At 44.9% G+C, this 17592-nt stretch overlaps 2 protein-coding genes across 3 annotated transcripts; both read left to right on the top strand.

Annotated features, from left to right (window-relative positions):
• Window positions 1–212: 212 nt before the first annotated feature.
• Window positions 213–3852, top strand: znf319b (zinc finger protein 319b). The gene is made up of 3 exons (XM_034588516.1): window positions 213–574; window positions 1391–1561; window positions 1662–3852. Exons 2-3 carry the CDS (start codon window positions 1557–1559, stop codon window positions 3496–3498), a joined length of 1842 nt encoding a protein of 613 aa, XP_034444407.1. The 5' UTR covers window positions 213–574; window positions 1391–1556; the 3' UTR covers window positions 3499–3852.
• Window positions 3853–8424: 4572 nt separating this feature from the next.
• On the top strand, window positions 8425–17275 carry csnk2a2b (casein kinase 2, alpha prime polypeptide b). Of its 2 annotated transcripts, XM_034588522.1 has the most exons (12): window positions 8425–9049; window positions 9566–9677; window positions 10959–11060; window positions 12512–12562; window positions 12719–12778; window positions 12889–12972; window positions 14414–14524; window positions 14723–14824; window positions 15240–15340; window positions 15723–15871; window positions 16084–16167; window positions 16565–17275. In XM_034588522.1, the coding sequence occupies exons 1-11, from the start codon at window positions 8946–8948 to the stop codon at window positions 16158–16160; spliced, it is 1053 nt and encodes a 350-aa protein (XP_034444413.1). In that variant the 5' UTR covers window positions 8425–8945; the 3' UTR covers window positions 16161–16167; window positions 16565–17275. The 2 variants fall into 2 exon arrangements, with proteins under 2 accessions (XP_034444413.1, XP_034444414.1); XM_034588523.1 differs by lacking the exon at window positions 12512–12562.
• The last annotated feature ends 317 nt before the right edge of the window (window positions 17276–17592 follow it).

The raw sequence follows: 17592 nt of genomic DNA, 5'->3' as shown, positions 1-17592 counted from the left end.
TTATGTTTACACATTCATTGTTTACATATTTACATACACACATATGTCATATTATTCATTTTTATTGTGTCTTGTATGTGAGATGCTGTTTGTGAATGTTTATTTAAAGAAATAAAAAAGAAAAACAACATTTTATTCACTCTTTACCACACAGGGGATTTATGTAAATGTAAATATGAGTAGTGTGTTTGCGCGTGCGTGCGTGAGTGCGTGTGTCTCTTGGTTTATTCATGTTCCTGTGCGCGGGCAGGGGCTCGGATGCTAGCCGATAGCCGATAGCTAGCTTAGCTATTTGCATCAACATGCATGTGTCCTCTTCTCCAGCCGCTGTGATGCCGTAGTTGTCCCGTAAATGTGCTCGTGAGACGGCGGCGTTATTCTCGGAGATTCGGTGACTCGCTGGAGGATTTTCTTCCATTTCATTGAGCCACAAAATCCCATTCTTCCACAAGAGAGCTCCGGAGGACCGTTTGCGGATGTGAAGCGGGCAGCTAACGATATCTGGGGGGAGAAGCTAAGCGAGCGACCGCGGCGTTTTCCCCGGGACCCTGCGGAGGCTTCACCGGACACACAGGTACACAATCGCCGCTGTTTTGCTCGCTAACCGACGAGTCGCTGCTCCCTGGTTGTTTATTTTCACGGTAGCTAACCCGCTAACCTTTACACTGGCTGCGTTAGCTAGCGGCTAAGCTAGCCATGCTAAGCTAAGCTATCCCGATAACACCGATCTTTGCTTGGAGACGAAACGACGTTCCGCTGGGCAGACGGTGTTGTTGTTCCCCGCGAGTCGTTTTTTTGAATTCTGATTTCTGCAAAGACAGAAATATTCATGTGAGTGAATCGATGCTTCGTGTTAATGACACTTGCTTGTGTTGCACATGCACGGGTTGTTTACGAAGATATCTTAGTGCACGTCGGTGCTTTTTTTAAATCAGTGTGAAGAACAAGTCGTTGCAGGAAAGCTCCGGTTCCTCCCGTCGGTGTTTGTGCAACTCCACAAATAATATCACTGAGAAAAACGTCGTTAACTTCCTTTCTGCCCCTTCAGCATAAATCAAACATCTGCCCTGGTTTGGTCTGATGCTCAGCTTTTTAACACAGCAACATGATTCACAATCGTACTAATCATTATTTATTAAAGCTAATTTCACTCCAATTTACACTGATTAGTCCCAAGATGTAAAGTTTGGCCGCTACAGCTGATGTATCGTGATTTCAAATTTAAACTTGCCTTTTGTCGCCACATAGATATTCTTTTTATAACCAGGATTTGTTGTGTCAGTGGATTTTGGAGTTGTAATGAAGTCATAGCTTGAACCCAAAGATGCTTGTTGTTGCGTAACCGGTTTGTGTTTGTGGATATTTAGACCTTGATTCTCTTATTATGCAGCTAACACCCGAAGGCCTGAAGGAAGTGAAACCATGGGGACTTTCTTACATCTCTGAACCCAGGTCTGATCCCCACACAGCTGTTCTCCTCCTGCCCATCGCCGCTTCCTCTCGTCACGCCGTCCGTCCCAGGACCTTTTCCAGTTTTCCAGGTCCCATTGTCTGAGATGGAGTGAGTTTTTTTTTTTTTTTCAAACTGTTTCTTTCAACGCACTCCCAAAGAGTTTAATGCATTATTTACATATGTGCCAATCTTCCTTTTCTCACCACAGTTGGGCCACACCAGCTGCCAAGTTGAATCCCTACACCAGAGCCCGCATGTCGGAGCCCTGGCCTCAGCACGCCGTCGCTCCACCTCCTGTCGTCCACACCCTCCCTCCAGGAGCTGAGAGCGCGCTGGGCTGTGCTGTGTACGGTATCGTACTGCAGCCGGATGCTACATCGCTGCAGCAGACCCAGCATGGGCAGCACAGCCAGCAACATAGTGGCAGTCAGCATGGAGTCGGGCCGCACAGTCAGCCGCAGCACGCCAGCCAACAGACCCCCCTGCAAGTAGCCGCAGAGGGAGGACACAAGTGTGCGGCCTGCGGACATGATATCTCCCACCTGGCGAACCCACATGAGCACCAGTGCATGGTGAGTCAGGACCGGTCGTTCCAGTGCACCCAGTGCATGAAGATCTTCCACCAGGCAACCGACTTGCTAGAGCATCAGTGTGTTCAGGTGGAGCAGAAGCCGTTTGTGTGTGGGGTGTGCAAGATGGGATTCTCTCTACTCACGTCTCTCGCTCAGCACCACACGTCACATAACAGCACCAACCCAATGAAGTGTTCAATATGTGAGAAAACCTACCGGCCCGGTTCTGGCAATGCCACACCAACCTCCAACAACCCCCAGCAGCCCACTAGTGATGGGGCATCAGCCAGCAGCAGCTCGTCTATTCTTCCCTTTCCCTCGGCCCGAGACCGACCGTACAAATGCTCCGTTTGCCAGAAAGGCTTCAAACACATGTCAGAACTCACGCGGCACGAGAGGGTGCACACGGGAGAGAAGCCCTTCAAATGTGACACCTGTGACAAGGCCTTCAGCCAGTCGTCGCATCTACAGCACCATCAGCGAACACACAGCAACGATCGCCCGTTCAAGTGTGCCGTCTGTGAAAAGAGTTTTAAACACCGGTCCCACCTCGTGCGCCACATGTACGTGCACTCTGGCGAGCACTTGTTCAAATGCAACTTGTGTGAGCTGCATTTCAAAGAGTCGTCGGAGCTCCTCCACCACCCCTGCCACCCGCAGGGTTCCCGCCCGTTTCGCTGTGCCACATGTGGCAAAGGTTTCAAGCGGCCATCTGACCTTCGCCAACATGAGCGCACCCACTCTGAGGAGCGTCCCTTCCACTGTGATGAGTGTCAGATGAGCTTCAAACAGCAGTATGCACTTGTGCGCCACAGACGCACACATAAGGACCCGACTGACCGGCCGTTCAAATGCAACCTGTGCGACAAAGGTTTCCTGCAGCCCTCTCACCTCCTTTACCACCAGCACGTTCATGGCATGGACAACCTTTTCAAGTGCGCCTCGTGCCAGAAGGAGTTCAGCCAGTCAGGAGAGCTGCTCAGACACAAATGTGGCGAGTCGTCCAACAACTCACCCGACAAGCCGTATAAGTGTGACGTCTGTGGCAAGGGCTACAAGAAGAGTTCCACGCTCCAGCGTCATCAAAACTCTCACTGCCAAGAGAAGCCCCTCAAGTGCTCGCTGTGTGACCGCCGCTTCCTGTCCTCTTCCGAATTTGTCCAGCACCGCTGCGACCCGTCACGGGAAAAGCCGCTCAAGTGCCCGGAATGTGAGAAACGCTTCAAATACTCATCGGACCTGAACCGACACCGGCGAGTGCATACGGGGGAGAAACCGTACAAATGTGACCACTGCAATAAGGGCTTCAAACAGCGCGAGCACCTGATCAAACACCAGAGCACACACTCCAGAGAGGGGCAGTTCAAGTGTGTCTGGTGTGGAGAGCGTTACAGTGACTTGGGTTCTTTGCAGGATCACACGGTGCAGCACACGGCTGATGGAGGCGGTTATCCTGTGCCCCAGTGCTTATAAATCCCTGGAGACCTTTTCCCTCTGAACAGCTTTCTCAACTCCCTCTTGTCTAAAACGTGTAGACTTTTTATTCAGCCTAACATTCATGAATCTTTCAGGACAGCCTAGGCTACTTCTATTGCATCCATTCCCACCAGTTCCACATCAGATCTTTGTTGCTCTACTAACCTGCCCCGAGCCCGGCAGTACTCCAGCCCTGTCATTCCATAGAAACACGAGGAGCACTTCTTCTTCTTCTCCTTTTTGTTTCTATCTCCTCCTTTTTTCAACCCCACACTCAGACAGTTGATAGCAGCGAGAAAGCCACAACCACTGAACTCCTGTCCTTCAGTTGTGGACTGAAACAGGTGCCAAAAAAATGCAACAAATACTTAAATCCTCCTTAATTTCCCCCAAAAAATAGTCTGTTAAAAAGCATATTATTGAATGAATCAATAGAGTTGCGTCTCCACTCTCCACATAAACTGATCAGGCCAGAAATGATGTTAACTGCTTGAGTATTTATCCTCTTTCCCTCCTTTTCTCTTGCTTCCAGTCTGTCGCTGTTTAGTATCAAAATGACTTGACTGTTGTTCGCCAGGTGAAGAATGACTGAGACTAGTTTTTGGTTTTCATTTCCCACAGTAAAACAACCACAGTAACTCGTTTGGTCCTGACGTAGCACCCTGCTTCAACATAATCACAGTTTATTTTTCCCTTATTATTTATCAAGAGTGGTGTCATCAACAAATGTGAAGGGAAACAGTTTGGACTTAGTTTGTGGATTTATTGTCCTGTAGTGAAGTAATTCTAATGGTTAAATGTCATGTGAGTGAATGTGTTGGCCACGATCTTCATTTTGGTAATTTGTGCTTCAACCAAAACACCAGCACCTGGTCCCAGTGCTGTTTGTAAACCAACCAACCTTCTGAAATTAACTAAGAGTAGTTAAACCCCTAATGGGTGATACCAAGCTCACTCTCCACTAGAGACGTATATATAGAAATATATATTTCAAACTAATATGCTCGTCATATTCCTGCAGAGGTCAGTGCTGTCAGACTAATGTGAACTGAAAATGTCCACACGTGAACATTACGCTTCCTCTCACAGCCTGTACATACGTGGACGTGTGAGTGTATGTAGCCAGACGAGTTGGAAAAGTCAAAACTTGTCTTTCTTAAAAAAAGTGTATTGAACTGTTTTTGTATTCTTGCTACTTTTTACCATGTGAAATGTTTTTGACAAATGCTCTTTTGTTGTTTTTGTAGTCCATGTAGTGATTGTATTGGTATGTTGCTGCAGGGAATCTCAAAGAGCCCCGCGTGAGTGTGTGTGAGTGAATTTAAATGGTATTCCGTCAAACAGGGGAATTCGGACTGAAGAGAACTGTTTTAGAAATGTTTCAGCAGACCTTCGCCTTTTTCTTTGTTTAAATTTATTAACCTTACTGGTCTGTCAAAGAGCCTTTTTTTGCAGGGTGAACCTTCACCTTGTGTTAAATATTTTCCATCTTTTTGAAAAGGAATATTAACGATGTATTTCTTTCCTGTTACATGTTGCGTTGAGCTCGACATCGTGTCTTTAAAGGTTCAGTGTGTAGAGTTTAGTGACATCTAGTGGTGAAGTGTCATGTTGCAGCTGAATACCCCTGTTTATTTTGTCCAGTCTGGGCTACTTTAAAAAACATGGCGGCCTCGGTAGAGAGGATCCGCTCCTGATGTGAATATAAAGTATTTAAATATAAAAGACCCATTCTAGGGTAAAGGAAACAACAATTAGTACAATTTAGATGAAACACACTAGTGAAAACATCACTAGGATTATTTTATACTTAATTTCTGCCGATAGATCCCTTTCACCTAAATCTTACACACTGAACCTCTGAGGGTGGATTTGTACCAGAGTGAACGACGCCTTCCTCTAATTTGAATGCTACGAGATTCTCGAGAAGCCTGGACATCCAGTTTGTTTACATGTTGGCAGCGTTCACCATTGTTCCTTTTCTCTGGACGTCTGGTGTGCTGTGTCCCCCCCCCTCTAGCCTTCCTTCTCGTTCACTGTCGATTCTCGGTTTGAGTGCAGTATTGAAATGTATTTGATACAAACGGAGGAGGCCAAGGAGACTGAATTGGCATTTGTTTTTTATTCTGGCTTTTATTATTTGTGTGTTTTAGCGTTAGCCTTAGAGAGGCACCTGTCTGCCTCCTCTCCTGCTTCCTGCCTCTGTCCTTCATCACTCTCTTCATACGAGGTCAAGTGGTTGGTCCTGTCAACCATCGTGTTTTTATTTTCTGGATCTGGCATTATACGACTTTGAGGACAACTTTGACTTAAAGTTAAAAAAAAAAAAAAAAAAAGTACTGTATGTTTTTAATGGTTTCACATTTGTTTGTATATTTTTATTTTTGTTATTAATATTCTTTGAATTGATATGAATATCTATATTCTTGGACAGAGAGACCAGGGCCTTGGGTGTAGCTTTGGGATAAAGATGGCTGTATTTATTCAGAACAGAGTCGTGTTCAAACTTGAACAACATGTAGTTTTTAATCTGAAGTCTGATCGCTGAACAAAGTGCACACAAACAAGCAGTCTCTACACAAAGGTTTCTGTGGTGGCGTACAACACCACAACACACACTCTGCTCGGATTTGTCATGAATACAAAGTGCTCAAGGACTTTGACTTGTTAATTGGTGCTGACACATCACCGGATGTGTGAAAGAAGAAGTAGATGCAGGACTAGGACCTGAATCACTGTTTTCATGCATCATGTTAATAACACAGTTTTACGTCCAAAGCCAAAGAATAATTTCCAGCCCTGAATTGCTAGTAAAGTAGTTAATATTACTGAGGGTCACAAATCGATCAATTCTTGGTTATAAAAGAAATCCATCCCATATCCATCAGGCGGTCGAGTAGAGGATCATCTCTGCTATAAGCACAAATGAAATGAATGAACCTGTCTGCATTTCAACAGCTGGTTTTAAAGGAAAAGGTCAGTTTGTGCACCAGCCATCCTCCCTCCTCTTCAGTTAATGAACCCATCAGACCCTGGTCTCTCTCTCTCTCTCTCTTTCTCTGCATGCTTGCTGTGTTAGTTCCTCTGTTCTGTCCCTGGGAACTGGTGCCGACCCCCCCCCCCTCCCACTGTTCCCTCCTATAGCTTTTTCAAATTGTTCTGTAGTTTTATGTGAATGATGTTGGTAAAAAAATTTAAAAAGAAAACTTTGTGGCGCCGTACAGTACGTGTACATTCATTCTAAGAATATCTGTATGTATGTAGCATTCAATTACACACAGCACTAACAAATAAAACTTTTTCCATTTATAAACTCACGTCACTTAGTTTTTTTTGCAGCACAGATTCAGCTCTGTAAGCTTTGATGTATTATTTCTCTCATTGACTTGTCCTCTTGTGATTTGACACAATACAGTGTAATCCTCCTATTCACTGGGACTTAATAAAGATTTAGGAACAAACAGTTGCAGTTATACAAACACAAAGTGCCTGTGATCAACTGTTTAATGTTTTATGACAAATATTGTGTCCGTCCATCATCTACGTTGCTCGCCCTTTTCAGGGTTGTGGGTGGAGCCACTAAACATTTTGTCATTAAATTATAATCAAATAGCAACAAAGTGTCGAGCATCCATTATTTTATTAGAAATTGAGGTAAGGTTTAATAGCAGGACTGGACTTCACTGCAGGTGTTATCTACAATGAAGATTAAGTTTCACTTTATTGTCCCACAGACTGGGAAAGTTGTCTTGGGCTCTTCACCCATGCTGCAGCCATACAAATACAAAAGGGCAGACACACACATCATAAAAAATAAATTAATTAAATCCAATAAAGAAAGTATTAAAATATATATGTACTAGCGGACTCATCTTCCGGTCCCAATATCTGCCGCTGAATGTGCATAGTGGAAAACAGGCAATTCTAACAATTGCCTCTGAAACTTTTATTTTACAGAGTAAACGATGCAGAAAAGATTGTATATATTTAAAAAATATTTAGTTTATTTTTGAAATTCATGTTCTTTATATGTGGTTGTATTTGTGTTTTCTTTTTATTTATTTATTGTTATTTATAGTAACGTTTATGGTTACTGACCTTACTAAAATATCATTCAATAATAATCATTTTATTAAGAGAAAAATTCTCTAACTAATTTTAAAAAATTGCTTTCTAATGTCCAGGTTAAACGTGAAGAAGTGTAAATAATGAAACACGTGCACAAAAACATATATATATATATAATTACACATATAAACAAACATACAGAGGTAGGGCTATAAATACACAAGAACACATATACAGTAATAAATAAAAACATTTATTCATAATATTACTAGTAATATTTAAAGCCAATTGATAAAATCTCAGGTTTTATCGAGCGAGGACAACATTTTGCTCCTGTGCTACCTCCGGTCACCAGGGGGCGCTGTGGCCCGGCGGCCGAGCTGCACATCTTCGTCCCGGCAGCGAGCTCCATTCCCTTCCGGGCGGCTCTCTCGCTGCTGTTCAGTCGCAATCCGCTTCCCTGCGCTCTTCACCGGGGAGCCGCTGCACCACATCCCCCCCCGCACTCCGGGCCCCTCCGTCGGCGTCTGGCACCGGCCCCCCACCCACCCCCCGAGGCCCTCCGCCGCTTCCCCGCGCGGCCGGCGGCACATGACGCGGGCTCCGCCGATGGTGGCTCACGGCGCCGAGCGCTCCCCCGTCGGTGCGACATCTCCGCGCTCCGGTAGCATCGCCGGCTAACGTTAGCTAACAACATCGATCTGTCTCCTCCGCCGCTCCGCCGCCCTCCGCCGCTCCCCCTCCGGCCGAGCCCCCGCCGCTGAACCCCCGCATCAGCAGCTGATTGATAGCTGGACCACCGAGGACACTCCCCCCCCCCACCCCCCTCACACACACACACACACACACACACACACACATCCCCGACCGTCCGCCGCCCAGCGCAGGAAGCCCACCCTCTTTTTTCTGCCCAGATTTGGGGCCCGTGAGGAGAGAAGCCCCCCGAGTCTCGACCCGAGATTTTCTCATCACCATCCCGCTTCCCTCCTCTTTCTCCTCCTCCTCCTCCTCCTCTGTTGCCTTCTCCCGGGGTCCGTCTCCTCTCTACCTCAACACCCCGATGCCTCCCCGCCCCCGTGCAGCTGCACCACCACCACCCCGGCTCTGCTGCTTCTGACAATCCGACCAGGGAGCGCTGCTCGGCGGGCACTGACTGCGGCGAACCCCGGTGGTCACATCTGCTTCCCTCCTCCATCCTCCTCCTCCTCTTTCTCTTTTTTTCTCCTGCTGGGTGTCGCTGCAGAGGGAAGCTCGCTGGTTGGTCTGTCCCACTTCACACCCCCACACTACGGATCTACTCCCTTCAACACCCACCCACCCCCCCGCTTCATCTTGTCCGCGAGCCCCACCGCAGCGCCCGAGCCACGGGTCTCGCCATGCCGGGTCCGGTGGCCGGTAGCAAGTCCCGTGTGTACGCAGACGTCAACACCCTGAAGAGCCGGGAGTACTGGGACTACGAGGCCCACGTCCCCAACTGGAAGTGAGGACATTTTCTGTGTTTGCTGCATGCTGCTGTAATTACATGCATGAGCTTCCATGTGGAGTGTTTGTGCATTTGTGTCTTTATGGAGGAGGAGAGTGTGTGTGTGTGTGTGTGTGTGTGTGTGTGTGTGTGTGTGTGTGTGTGTGTGTGTGTGTGTGTGTGTGTGTGTGTGTGTGTGTGTGTGTGTGTGTGTGTGTGGCAGATGGGCTCTATTATTACACATATATCTGCAAGGGTGTGATGACACTACGGTAGTACAGTCTCCCAGCCCACTCCCCTGCTGTCTGACACTTCACATCCATCCCTTCACCCTGACTAACCTCCCCCCCCCCCCTCCCTCCCCTGCAACCAGAGGCAGAATCACTTCAGTCCCCCGGGGGCAGAGCTTCATCCCACTAACAGGAACACTCACTTATCGACAGCTCTGACGCTGGAAATACATGTCTCTCTCTCTCTCTCGCTCTCTCGCTCCCTCACATCTGCTCTGCTGTGTGTCTCCGTCTGTCCCCATAGCAACCAGGAGGACTACCAGCTGGTTCGTAAGCTGGGCAGAGGGAAGTACAGCGAAGTGTTCGAGGCGATCAACATCACCAACAATGAGAAGGTGGTGGTCAAAATCCTAAAGGTGAGCAGGTGGAGCCCCCCCCCCCCCCCCCCCCCCCCTGAATAAAATGCTGCTTTTCCTGACAGAGGGAAACTGATGCATTGACTGATCTGATCCACGCTTTGGTTTGATTCTTGATTCACGCTCTACATCAATTTGTCCTGAGCTGATTAAACAAACGAGCGTGATCACTCAAACCTGATTGGATCATCAACAGTCGCATAATATTTACAAAATAAGAGGCTGTGTTCCCCTGATGATCTCTTAGTAGTGGGGGCAGTTGGGCTAGTTTGATTTTAAATACCCGTTTACCAAACTATATAGAATATAAAACGATATATATATGAACTCTCCATCTTGAGATAATTAAACCAGCCTGAAGTGAACAGTGATCACATACACAGGCAGTTGGAAATGGGTGTAAAGTGATATTTGCAATTTACACATCTTGCTCCAAACTTAGAGTAGAATAATATAGTGTTTTAATTTACATGTGTTATAATGTTTATTATGAAATGACAAATTATTTTGCTATATAAGAATAAGCAAATATGACTCACAGATACATAATGAGAACATTTCGGTGATTAATCAGTTTCATTTACATAAATAAAAAACTGCAAATCTACACTTCCTATACAATCCCTATATTTCCACATAAATGTTTGTATTTCAAAATTTGTTATAATTTTGAAATCATCTTTTGAAATATTTGAATTGATTTATTTCTGTTGTATGTTAATAAGATCGATTGTAGTAACCACAGTTGAAGTCAGATTGGTCTCAGGAGTGGGATTGTCTCTTATTGTTCATTCATGTGGTGTCGGAATAATCAGAGGAATTAGATCCCGACTGGGAAAAAGTTACGTGAGCGACACATCAAGTCGGGACAACTCTGAAAGTCGGCGTAAATGTTGTTACACAAGTTGCTGACGTCATCACTTTAAACCAAATAACATCATCAGGTAGCAGTGAGTCGTTGTATAAGCTGAGTTGACTGTTACACCTTCTACTGTGTTTTACATAATCATAAATTATTTTAATATTACTTGATGAATTATGCAGAGTGAACAATAAACACATTGCTGTAGGTGGTTAAAATAACTTCCTGCTGCACCTGTTCAGTTCTGACACTGGAGATTAAAATCAGTGAAAAAGGCTCACTGCTGCAATAATTGTGACTTTGACAGACTGAAGAACACAAAGGCCGAATCAGTTGGTTTTACAGTTAATGTGATATTTTTTTTTGTGTGTCTCTGTTAAATCTCTTGTCTTTGTTTGTCTTGCCCTTCTTTAAATCAGCCGGTCAAGAAGAAGAAGATCAAGCGAGAGATCAAGATCCTGGAGAACCTGCGAGGCGGGACCAACATCATCCGACTGGTGGACACAGTCAAAGACCCAGTGGTAGGCTCATTAATGACTAATCACTACTCGGGCAGTAAACAACACCTGTCTAATGTTCTTTTAGAGTAAGTGAAGAGGGAAGGGTTTTTCCCACAGAATTAGAGGCTGTATGGAAGTTCTGGCTGGTCACAGATGAAGTGGGATTTCTCATGGTTTTCCTAAGGAGTCCTCAGTGAATCTATTCACGCTACAAGGAAGCAAACGCACAAAAACGATGTTAAAGATCTTTCTATGTTAAGAGCCATGTGAAATCTTTTTGGGTAGATTATAAAATGGTGGTGAGACACACTTAGGCTACGGCTGGTCAACACAGTCGAGGTAATGAATAAGAAACCTTGTTCTCGTTCTGTGTAAAAAATGTATTTAAAACTCTAAAGCCGATATGATGAGATAAACCCAGTGAGGCTCTTAACTTAATGTCTTTCATATTCAAAAACAACTTTTTACACAGAACCAGGACTGTGGAGTTTTCCCCACATTGTTTATAGTTTCAATGACTAGTATGGACAAGGAGGAAGGATCAGATCACGCAAAACCAGTTTCAGTGTTCACATGGACACCAAACTGTCTGGTTCATATTGAAGTGCACCATGTTTGTTTGGGTATTAAAAACATATTTCTCTATAAATGCATCAGATTAAAACAGAAGAATATTTTTATTTTGTTCCAGAAAAGCATTTTAGAGTTTATTATGAGAAAATCAAGTCAAAAATCCAGTAGAAAACTCTAGAATCTATTTATTTTTCATTCACTTGTAACAATCCCCATAAAAAATGACTCTTCTTGCAGCATGTGACCGAACGGCTGCTTTATGGAAACGAAAGTAAGAAACTGCCTCATTTTGATGAGTTTTAAACAATTATGGATTTCTGTGGATATTTATAAATCATTCACTCTTATAGGAGGCACTGATTTTTGATCATGGATTGAATTTGATGATTAATTTCTGTGCATGTGGGAGAAAGAAATATTTGAATTGGTGTTGGAGTTTCTGAATTTACAGAGGTGTGTAATTTAAGAAGTAAATCTGTGGGAAGATCAAGGAGTTTTACATTTGAGTCTTTTATTTCTATTTTCCTTTTGCAACTTTTATCAGCTGGAAAACTTCAACAAACCAGGAAGGAAGAATATGTTTAGGCCGTGGAGCTCGTCGTTCAGTGCAGCAGTGGGAACCTGCAGGGTCCTTTTGTTTGGGACCAGGTTTTACTGGAAACTACAACGTTTAGAGAAAATAACAAGTGTCGCCGGAGTTTTTAGACTAAAGCAACAACTGCTCATGTGACTTTCAAGCTCGATGTTTGCTCTTCCTCCTGTTTGGATCCTGTTCGTACTTCTTCAGATCATAATGTGGGGTTAATCAACTCTGTGATTAATCAGGCGACTGAATCATAATGAATCTGTCTTGATTTTGACTCTCCGTCCTTTTCTGTCTCTCTGTGGGGGATGAACAGTCCAGAACTCCGGCGCTCGTCTTTGAATGCATCAATAACACAGACTTCAAGGTACAGTGGTCTCCTCTGGTTTCCTCTGCTGCGTCTGCCACATCGTCCTCTCCGCTCTTACTTCTCATGTTATACTGAAGTGTTTTTATCAGGGGGCAGCAGCGACTTTTCACAGGCTTCGTTCAGACTCTCACTCAGATTTGTGTTTCCCTCCAGGAGCTGTACCAGAAGTTGACAGATTACGATATCCGTTTCTATATGTACGAACTACTGAAGGTGAGACTTGTTTCCATTAACTACGATTAATCAATGTCCTGTTTTGTATTATTGTGTTTCCCAGGAAGTAAAACGACTGTGAACACAAACCTGTCTCTTTGTCTCGTCAGGCTCTGGACTACTGTCACAGTATGGGAATCATGCACCGTGACGTCAAACCACACAATGTGATGATTGATCACCAGCTGAGAAAGGTAGGCGGTGCCCTATATAGCCTACTTTCTATTTTCTCTCTTTGCACACCCACACACTCTGAATATTACATCCCACTCTGCTTTTTCAGCTTCTGTTTCTCTCTGGCTTTCTCCATCCTTTCATCACTCCCCCTATTCCTTATTCTGTGTGTTTGAACCGGAGCCAGATTATTGTTGAGAAGACTTTTCTACCGGTGGAGTCCCCGGGTCCACGGGCAGTGAGGTTCCTAAAATAAGAGCAGATGTCGTTTACATTTAAATAAACTGTGAGTCTTGCTACAGCAGGATTCAGTCTGCGCCCAGTTCCAGAAGCTTTTAGTGTAACTGCTCTGAACATTTTAACAATAATGTCAACAAACCAAATTCTCTATATTACATTGTTGTTTATCAGGACAAAGTCAACGCGTCTCTGATTCAATCAACTCAACAGCGAGTTTAAAATTTTAATGCATTTTATGAATCACCATCCATTTGGGATGTGTGTGACTAAATGATTAAATGTTGACAACCTCGTCGCCAGCGGAAAATACCTTGAGTTGTTTCCCTCGATATATTCGAGAGTGTGGTTTTTCAGTTTGAGAGCAGGACTCATTGATTTCATGTTTGGATTTTCTAACGCTCTCACTAAAAAAAACCCTGTTTGTTTGTGTGTTTGTCAAAAGGATTACGCAAAAACTCCCGAACAGATTTTCACAAAACTTGGTGGGAGGATGGCGCTCGGGCCAAGAGAGAATTCATTCAGTTTTGATGCAGATCCAGGAATTCTTTTGTGTCACTTTTGTTAACATTGCAGGACAGAGTGTGTTTTTCTTGTCCAAGAGCAAAGGAGAAATCTGAGAGCAGACGTTTCGTACATGCACTGAAGCAGCATGAGCGCAAGGAGTAGAGCTGAAGCTGAAGCGCAAGAAATCTAAGCACAAGCAGGGTGTATTAGAGTGCAAGCGCAGGGTTGTAAGTGAAAACATTGCACAATCCGAACGTGAAATCAATATTGCCTCTGTCCTCCCACCAAGTTTTGGGAAAATCCATTCTTTAGTTTTTGCGTAATCCTGCTGTCAGGCAGACAGACAGACAGCCCCCCCGCCCCCCTGCATTAATTCATTGTTCCCTGCTTCACTTGCCAAAAAGCTGACAGCAAAGTTCGTCAAATTCTTCTTTTTAAGAGGAAACGTGCATTGATAAATGTTTTTTCGAATCTAATATTAAGAAATAAGTCATTTCTGAAATGAGCAGTGCAGAAAAACAGTTTCTATATAACTCGTATTTGTCCAGCAGGGGGCAGGAGGCCACCATAAGTGTAAATTAACCCTGCAGACACACCCACTGTCACAGGAAGCAGCGGGCGGTTCAACTGAAGGTGACATGAAGTCACGGCTGATGATGTTGAGTTTTAAAAACTTTCTGTGAAGTGAAGCTGACGGAGAACAAACTGTTTCCACAGCTACGTCTAATAGACTGGGGATTGGCAGAGTTCTACCACCCGTCCCAGGAGTACAACGTCCGAGTGGCCTCACGATACTTCAAGGGCCCCGAACTGCTGGTGGACTACCAGGTAACACACACACACACACTCTCCCACGCACACACACACACACACACACTAAGGCTGACACTTTTTTCATTTTTGAACAAACAGACTTTTCCCGGTCACACGTTCATGAGAATACGCTGTAGTCTCATGTGGATAATCTGGACACGTGTGTGTGTGTTCTCATCATCGGCAGTGCTGTTTGATGATTTTGTGTTTCAGATGTATGATTACAGTCTAGACATGTGGAGCTTGGGCTGCATGTTGGCCAGTATGATCTTTCAGAAAGAGCCCTTCTTCCACGGACAAGACAACTACGATCAGGTACTGCAGTCACCACACGTGCGGCTCCTACACACCGACAACGGCAGCTCTTTCAAATCAAAAGAGACGGATAAGATGATTTAAGGCACACAAACATGCTGAGAAACAAATGAGGAAATACTTACACATGGCTGTTTGTAGAATCCTGTGTCCTAGTTAGGCAGAGGACGTCCTAAACATGTAATAGAGACAACCTGGATTTGTGACCCGGACCTTTAAACGAATGTCCTGTGTTGTGACTTATAGTAACAACAGGAAGAGGGCGCTGTCGTTTCAGCTCTAGTAGAACTAAAGCTTTACGAGTTCATGACAATGTCAGACAGTTTGAAGGTTAAAATGTTAGAAGCCTGATCAGAAGAATCGGTTCAAACAGTGGAGAATAGAGTTTGATCCCCACCTCTGCTGTGTTTTCCAGTTGGTGCGAATTGCCAAGGTGCTGGGGACGGACGAGCTGTTCGGATACCTGCGTAAATACCACATTGAACTGGACCCGCGCTTCAAAGACCTGCTGGGACAGTGAGTTCGCTCTGTTTCTGCCTGTGGGTCATTCTGACGAACAGGAGCTGCTGTAGAGCTGCGTGGGGGGGGGGGGGGGCGGACCTGACGAATATTCAATAATGATATATGTGGTTGTATCATTCACTCTTCCACTGATCGATGAAGAACAAGAGTGTAGAATATTTCAGCTCTGATGTTTTTTGGCACCAGTTTGAGCCACACAGCCTCTTCAGGAACCCTGTGGAGTCTCCTGTAGACGATCAGTGTTTCCCACCACAACACATCGTGTATCTGTAAAATGTGAAATGTATTTTCCTCCTCTTGCTGTTGTCGGCCGATGCTGCTTCAGTGGTGATGGTGTTGGTGTGAAGCTGTCGGTGTGTTCTGTGCGTCCCTGCAGGCAGAGCAGGAAGCGCTGGGAGCAGTTTGTGCAGACGGAGAACCAGCACTTGGTGAGTCCAGAAGCTCTGGACCTGCTGGACAAGCTGCTACGCTACGACCACCAACAGAGGCTGACGGCGACAGAGGCCATGGAGCACCCATACTTCTGTAAGCACAACACAATACACTACATAACACACACACACAAGTAACACAGGGTGAGTCCAGCATTAATATTTGTCGTTTGGATCTGACCTACAAGAGGAAATCTGTGTCTGCTCGTCTCTTTCACTCCTCAGACACAAGTCACATTCATTTAGTTATGAATCAACGGTGTCGGGTCATGAATGCTTGTAAGATGTTTCTCACTCCTCCTGCAGATCCAGTAGTAAAGGAACAGTCTCTGTCAAACTCTGACAACAACATGGTTTCCAGTGGCAACACCACAGCGCGGTGAAACGCAGGTAACGGCTGGAGACATGACTCACGGCTTTGTGTGGAGATGATTTAGTATCTTGATTGAGACTTTTCTGCTGCTACGTGTAGAACTTGACAAATGCAAACAAGGAAAAACCAAACAGAAATCCATCACATCACGTGTGCCAGCATCTCCACGTAACTTTACAGAAAAGATCCCAAATCCCCAAAAAAGTCAGTCTGATCAGTTTGGTTTTAATTCGTTATTTGTTGTTTTAATAACGATTGAACCTCATGATTGACAGCTGATTTGTTTCAGTGTAGCAGAAAAACCAAACACATCCAAGACTCTGAGTTTCAGTGTTGAATGATTCCTGTGATAACGTCTCCTCTCTTATTTCCTCCTGCTCACACTCATCCTCGTCTTCTCTCTTTTCTTCACAGAGGAAGAAGAAGAAGGATGTTTGTTACCTCAACTTTGTACCCGGTTGTGACAGTAACTTTTGACAAGTGTACAGTGACAATGGATCAAAGTAACTCTGACCAGTTACACACTCACAGATATGTGCAAACGGATTCACACACACAGCAGTGCAATCACACCTCTATACACACACACACACACACACACACACACACACACACACACACACACACACACACAAACACCCTCCTCCTCTGTATCAGTCTGTGATTGGCTTGTCCTGGTTCCCTGTCCAGCAGCCTGACCAATGAGCCTGAAGCTGCTCCCCCGTCGTCCCCTCAAATGGTCCTCGTCCTCCCAGCTCAGTCTCATGTAGGTCGACAGGGACAAACTTTTAAAGACAACTCAGCCTCCTCTCCTCCCTCTGTTGTCCCTCCATCCCTCCTTTATATCGTCCCCTCTTTGTTTGCATCAGCATGGAGAATGACCCCGGAGCGTGAGCCTGTACAAGCCCCTCCTCTCTCAACCCCCTCATCCATCCGTCTGTCTGTCTGTCCCCCGTCTCTCTCTCTCTCTCCCCCCCCCCACTCTCCACCATGTACATCAACAGACAGACAGACGTCTTAGCACTACTCCCGTTCTGAAAGTGGCATGGTGGACTCTCTCTAGATAGAATGATGATGATGATAATAATATTAATGAAAAAAATAAATGATTTTTATTTAGATGAACTCAAACTGTGACGGGTGAATTTCTTTATTATGTTCGTGTCACTGTACAGATTCATGGACTGTAGGAAATCAATGAAAATGTCAAAAATGTCGATGTCATGGATCCTGTCCCTGATCTGCAGCCACACTAAGTTGTATTGAGTTCTTCCCTCATCCACATACCACATGCTTCAGGGTTCATGTTAATCCGTCCAGTCGTTTTTGTGTGATCCTGCTGAACAACAGATGCAGATGAAAAGAGAACTTCCTTTGGCAGTGGTCTGACCTAAATGATCATTTGTCTTTGAACATAGTTCTGACAACCAGTGTAAGATAGA

This window comes from Hippoglossus hippoglossus, chromosome 6 (genome assembly GCF_009819705.1).
Source record: "Hippoglossus hippoglossus isolate fHipHip1 chromosome 6, fHipHip1.pri, whole genome shotgun sequence".
Taxonomy (NCBI): domain Eukaryota; kingdom Metazoa; phylum Chordata; class Actinopteri; order Pleuronectiformes; family Pleuronectidae; genus Hippoglossus; species Hippoglossus hippoglossus.
The sequence above is the reverse complement of the archived record's forward strand: the minus strand, read 5'-3'. Positions and strand labels throughout refer to the sequence as shown.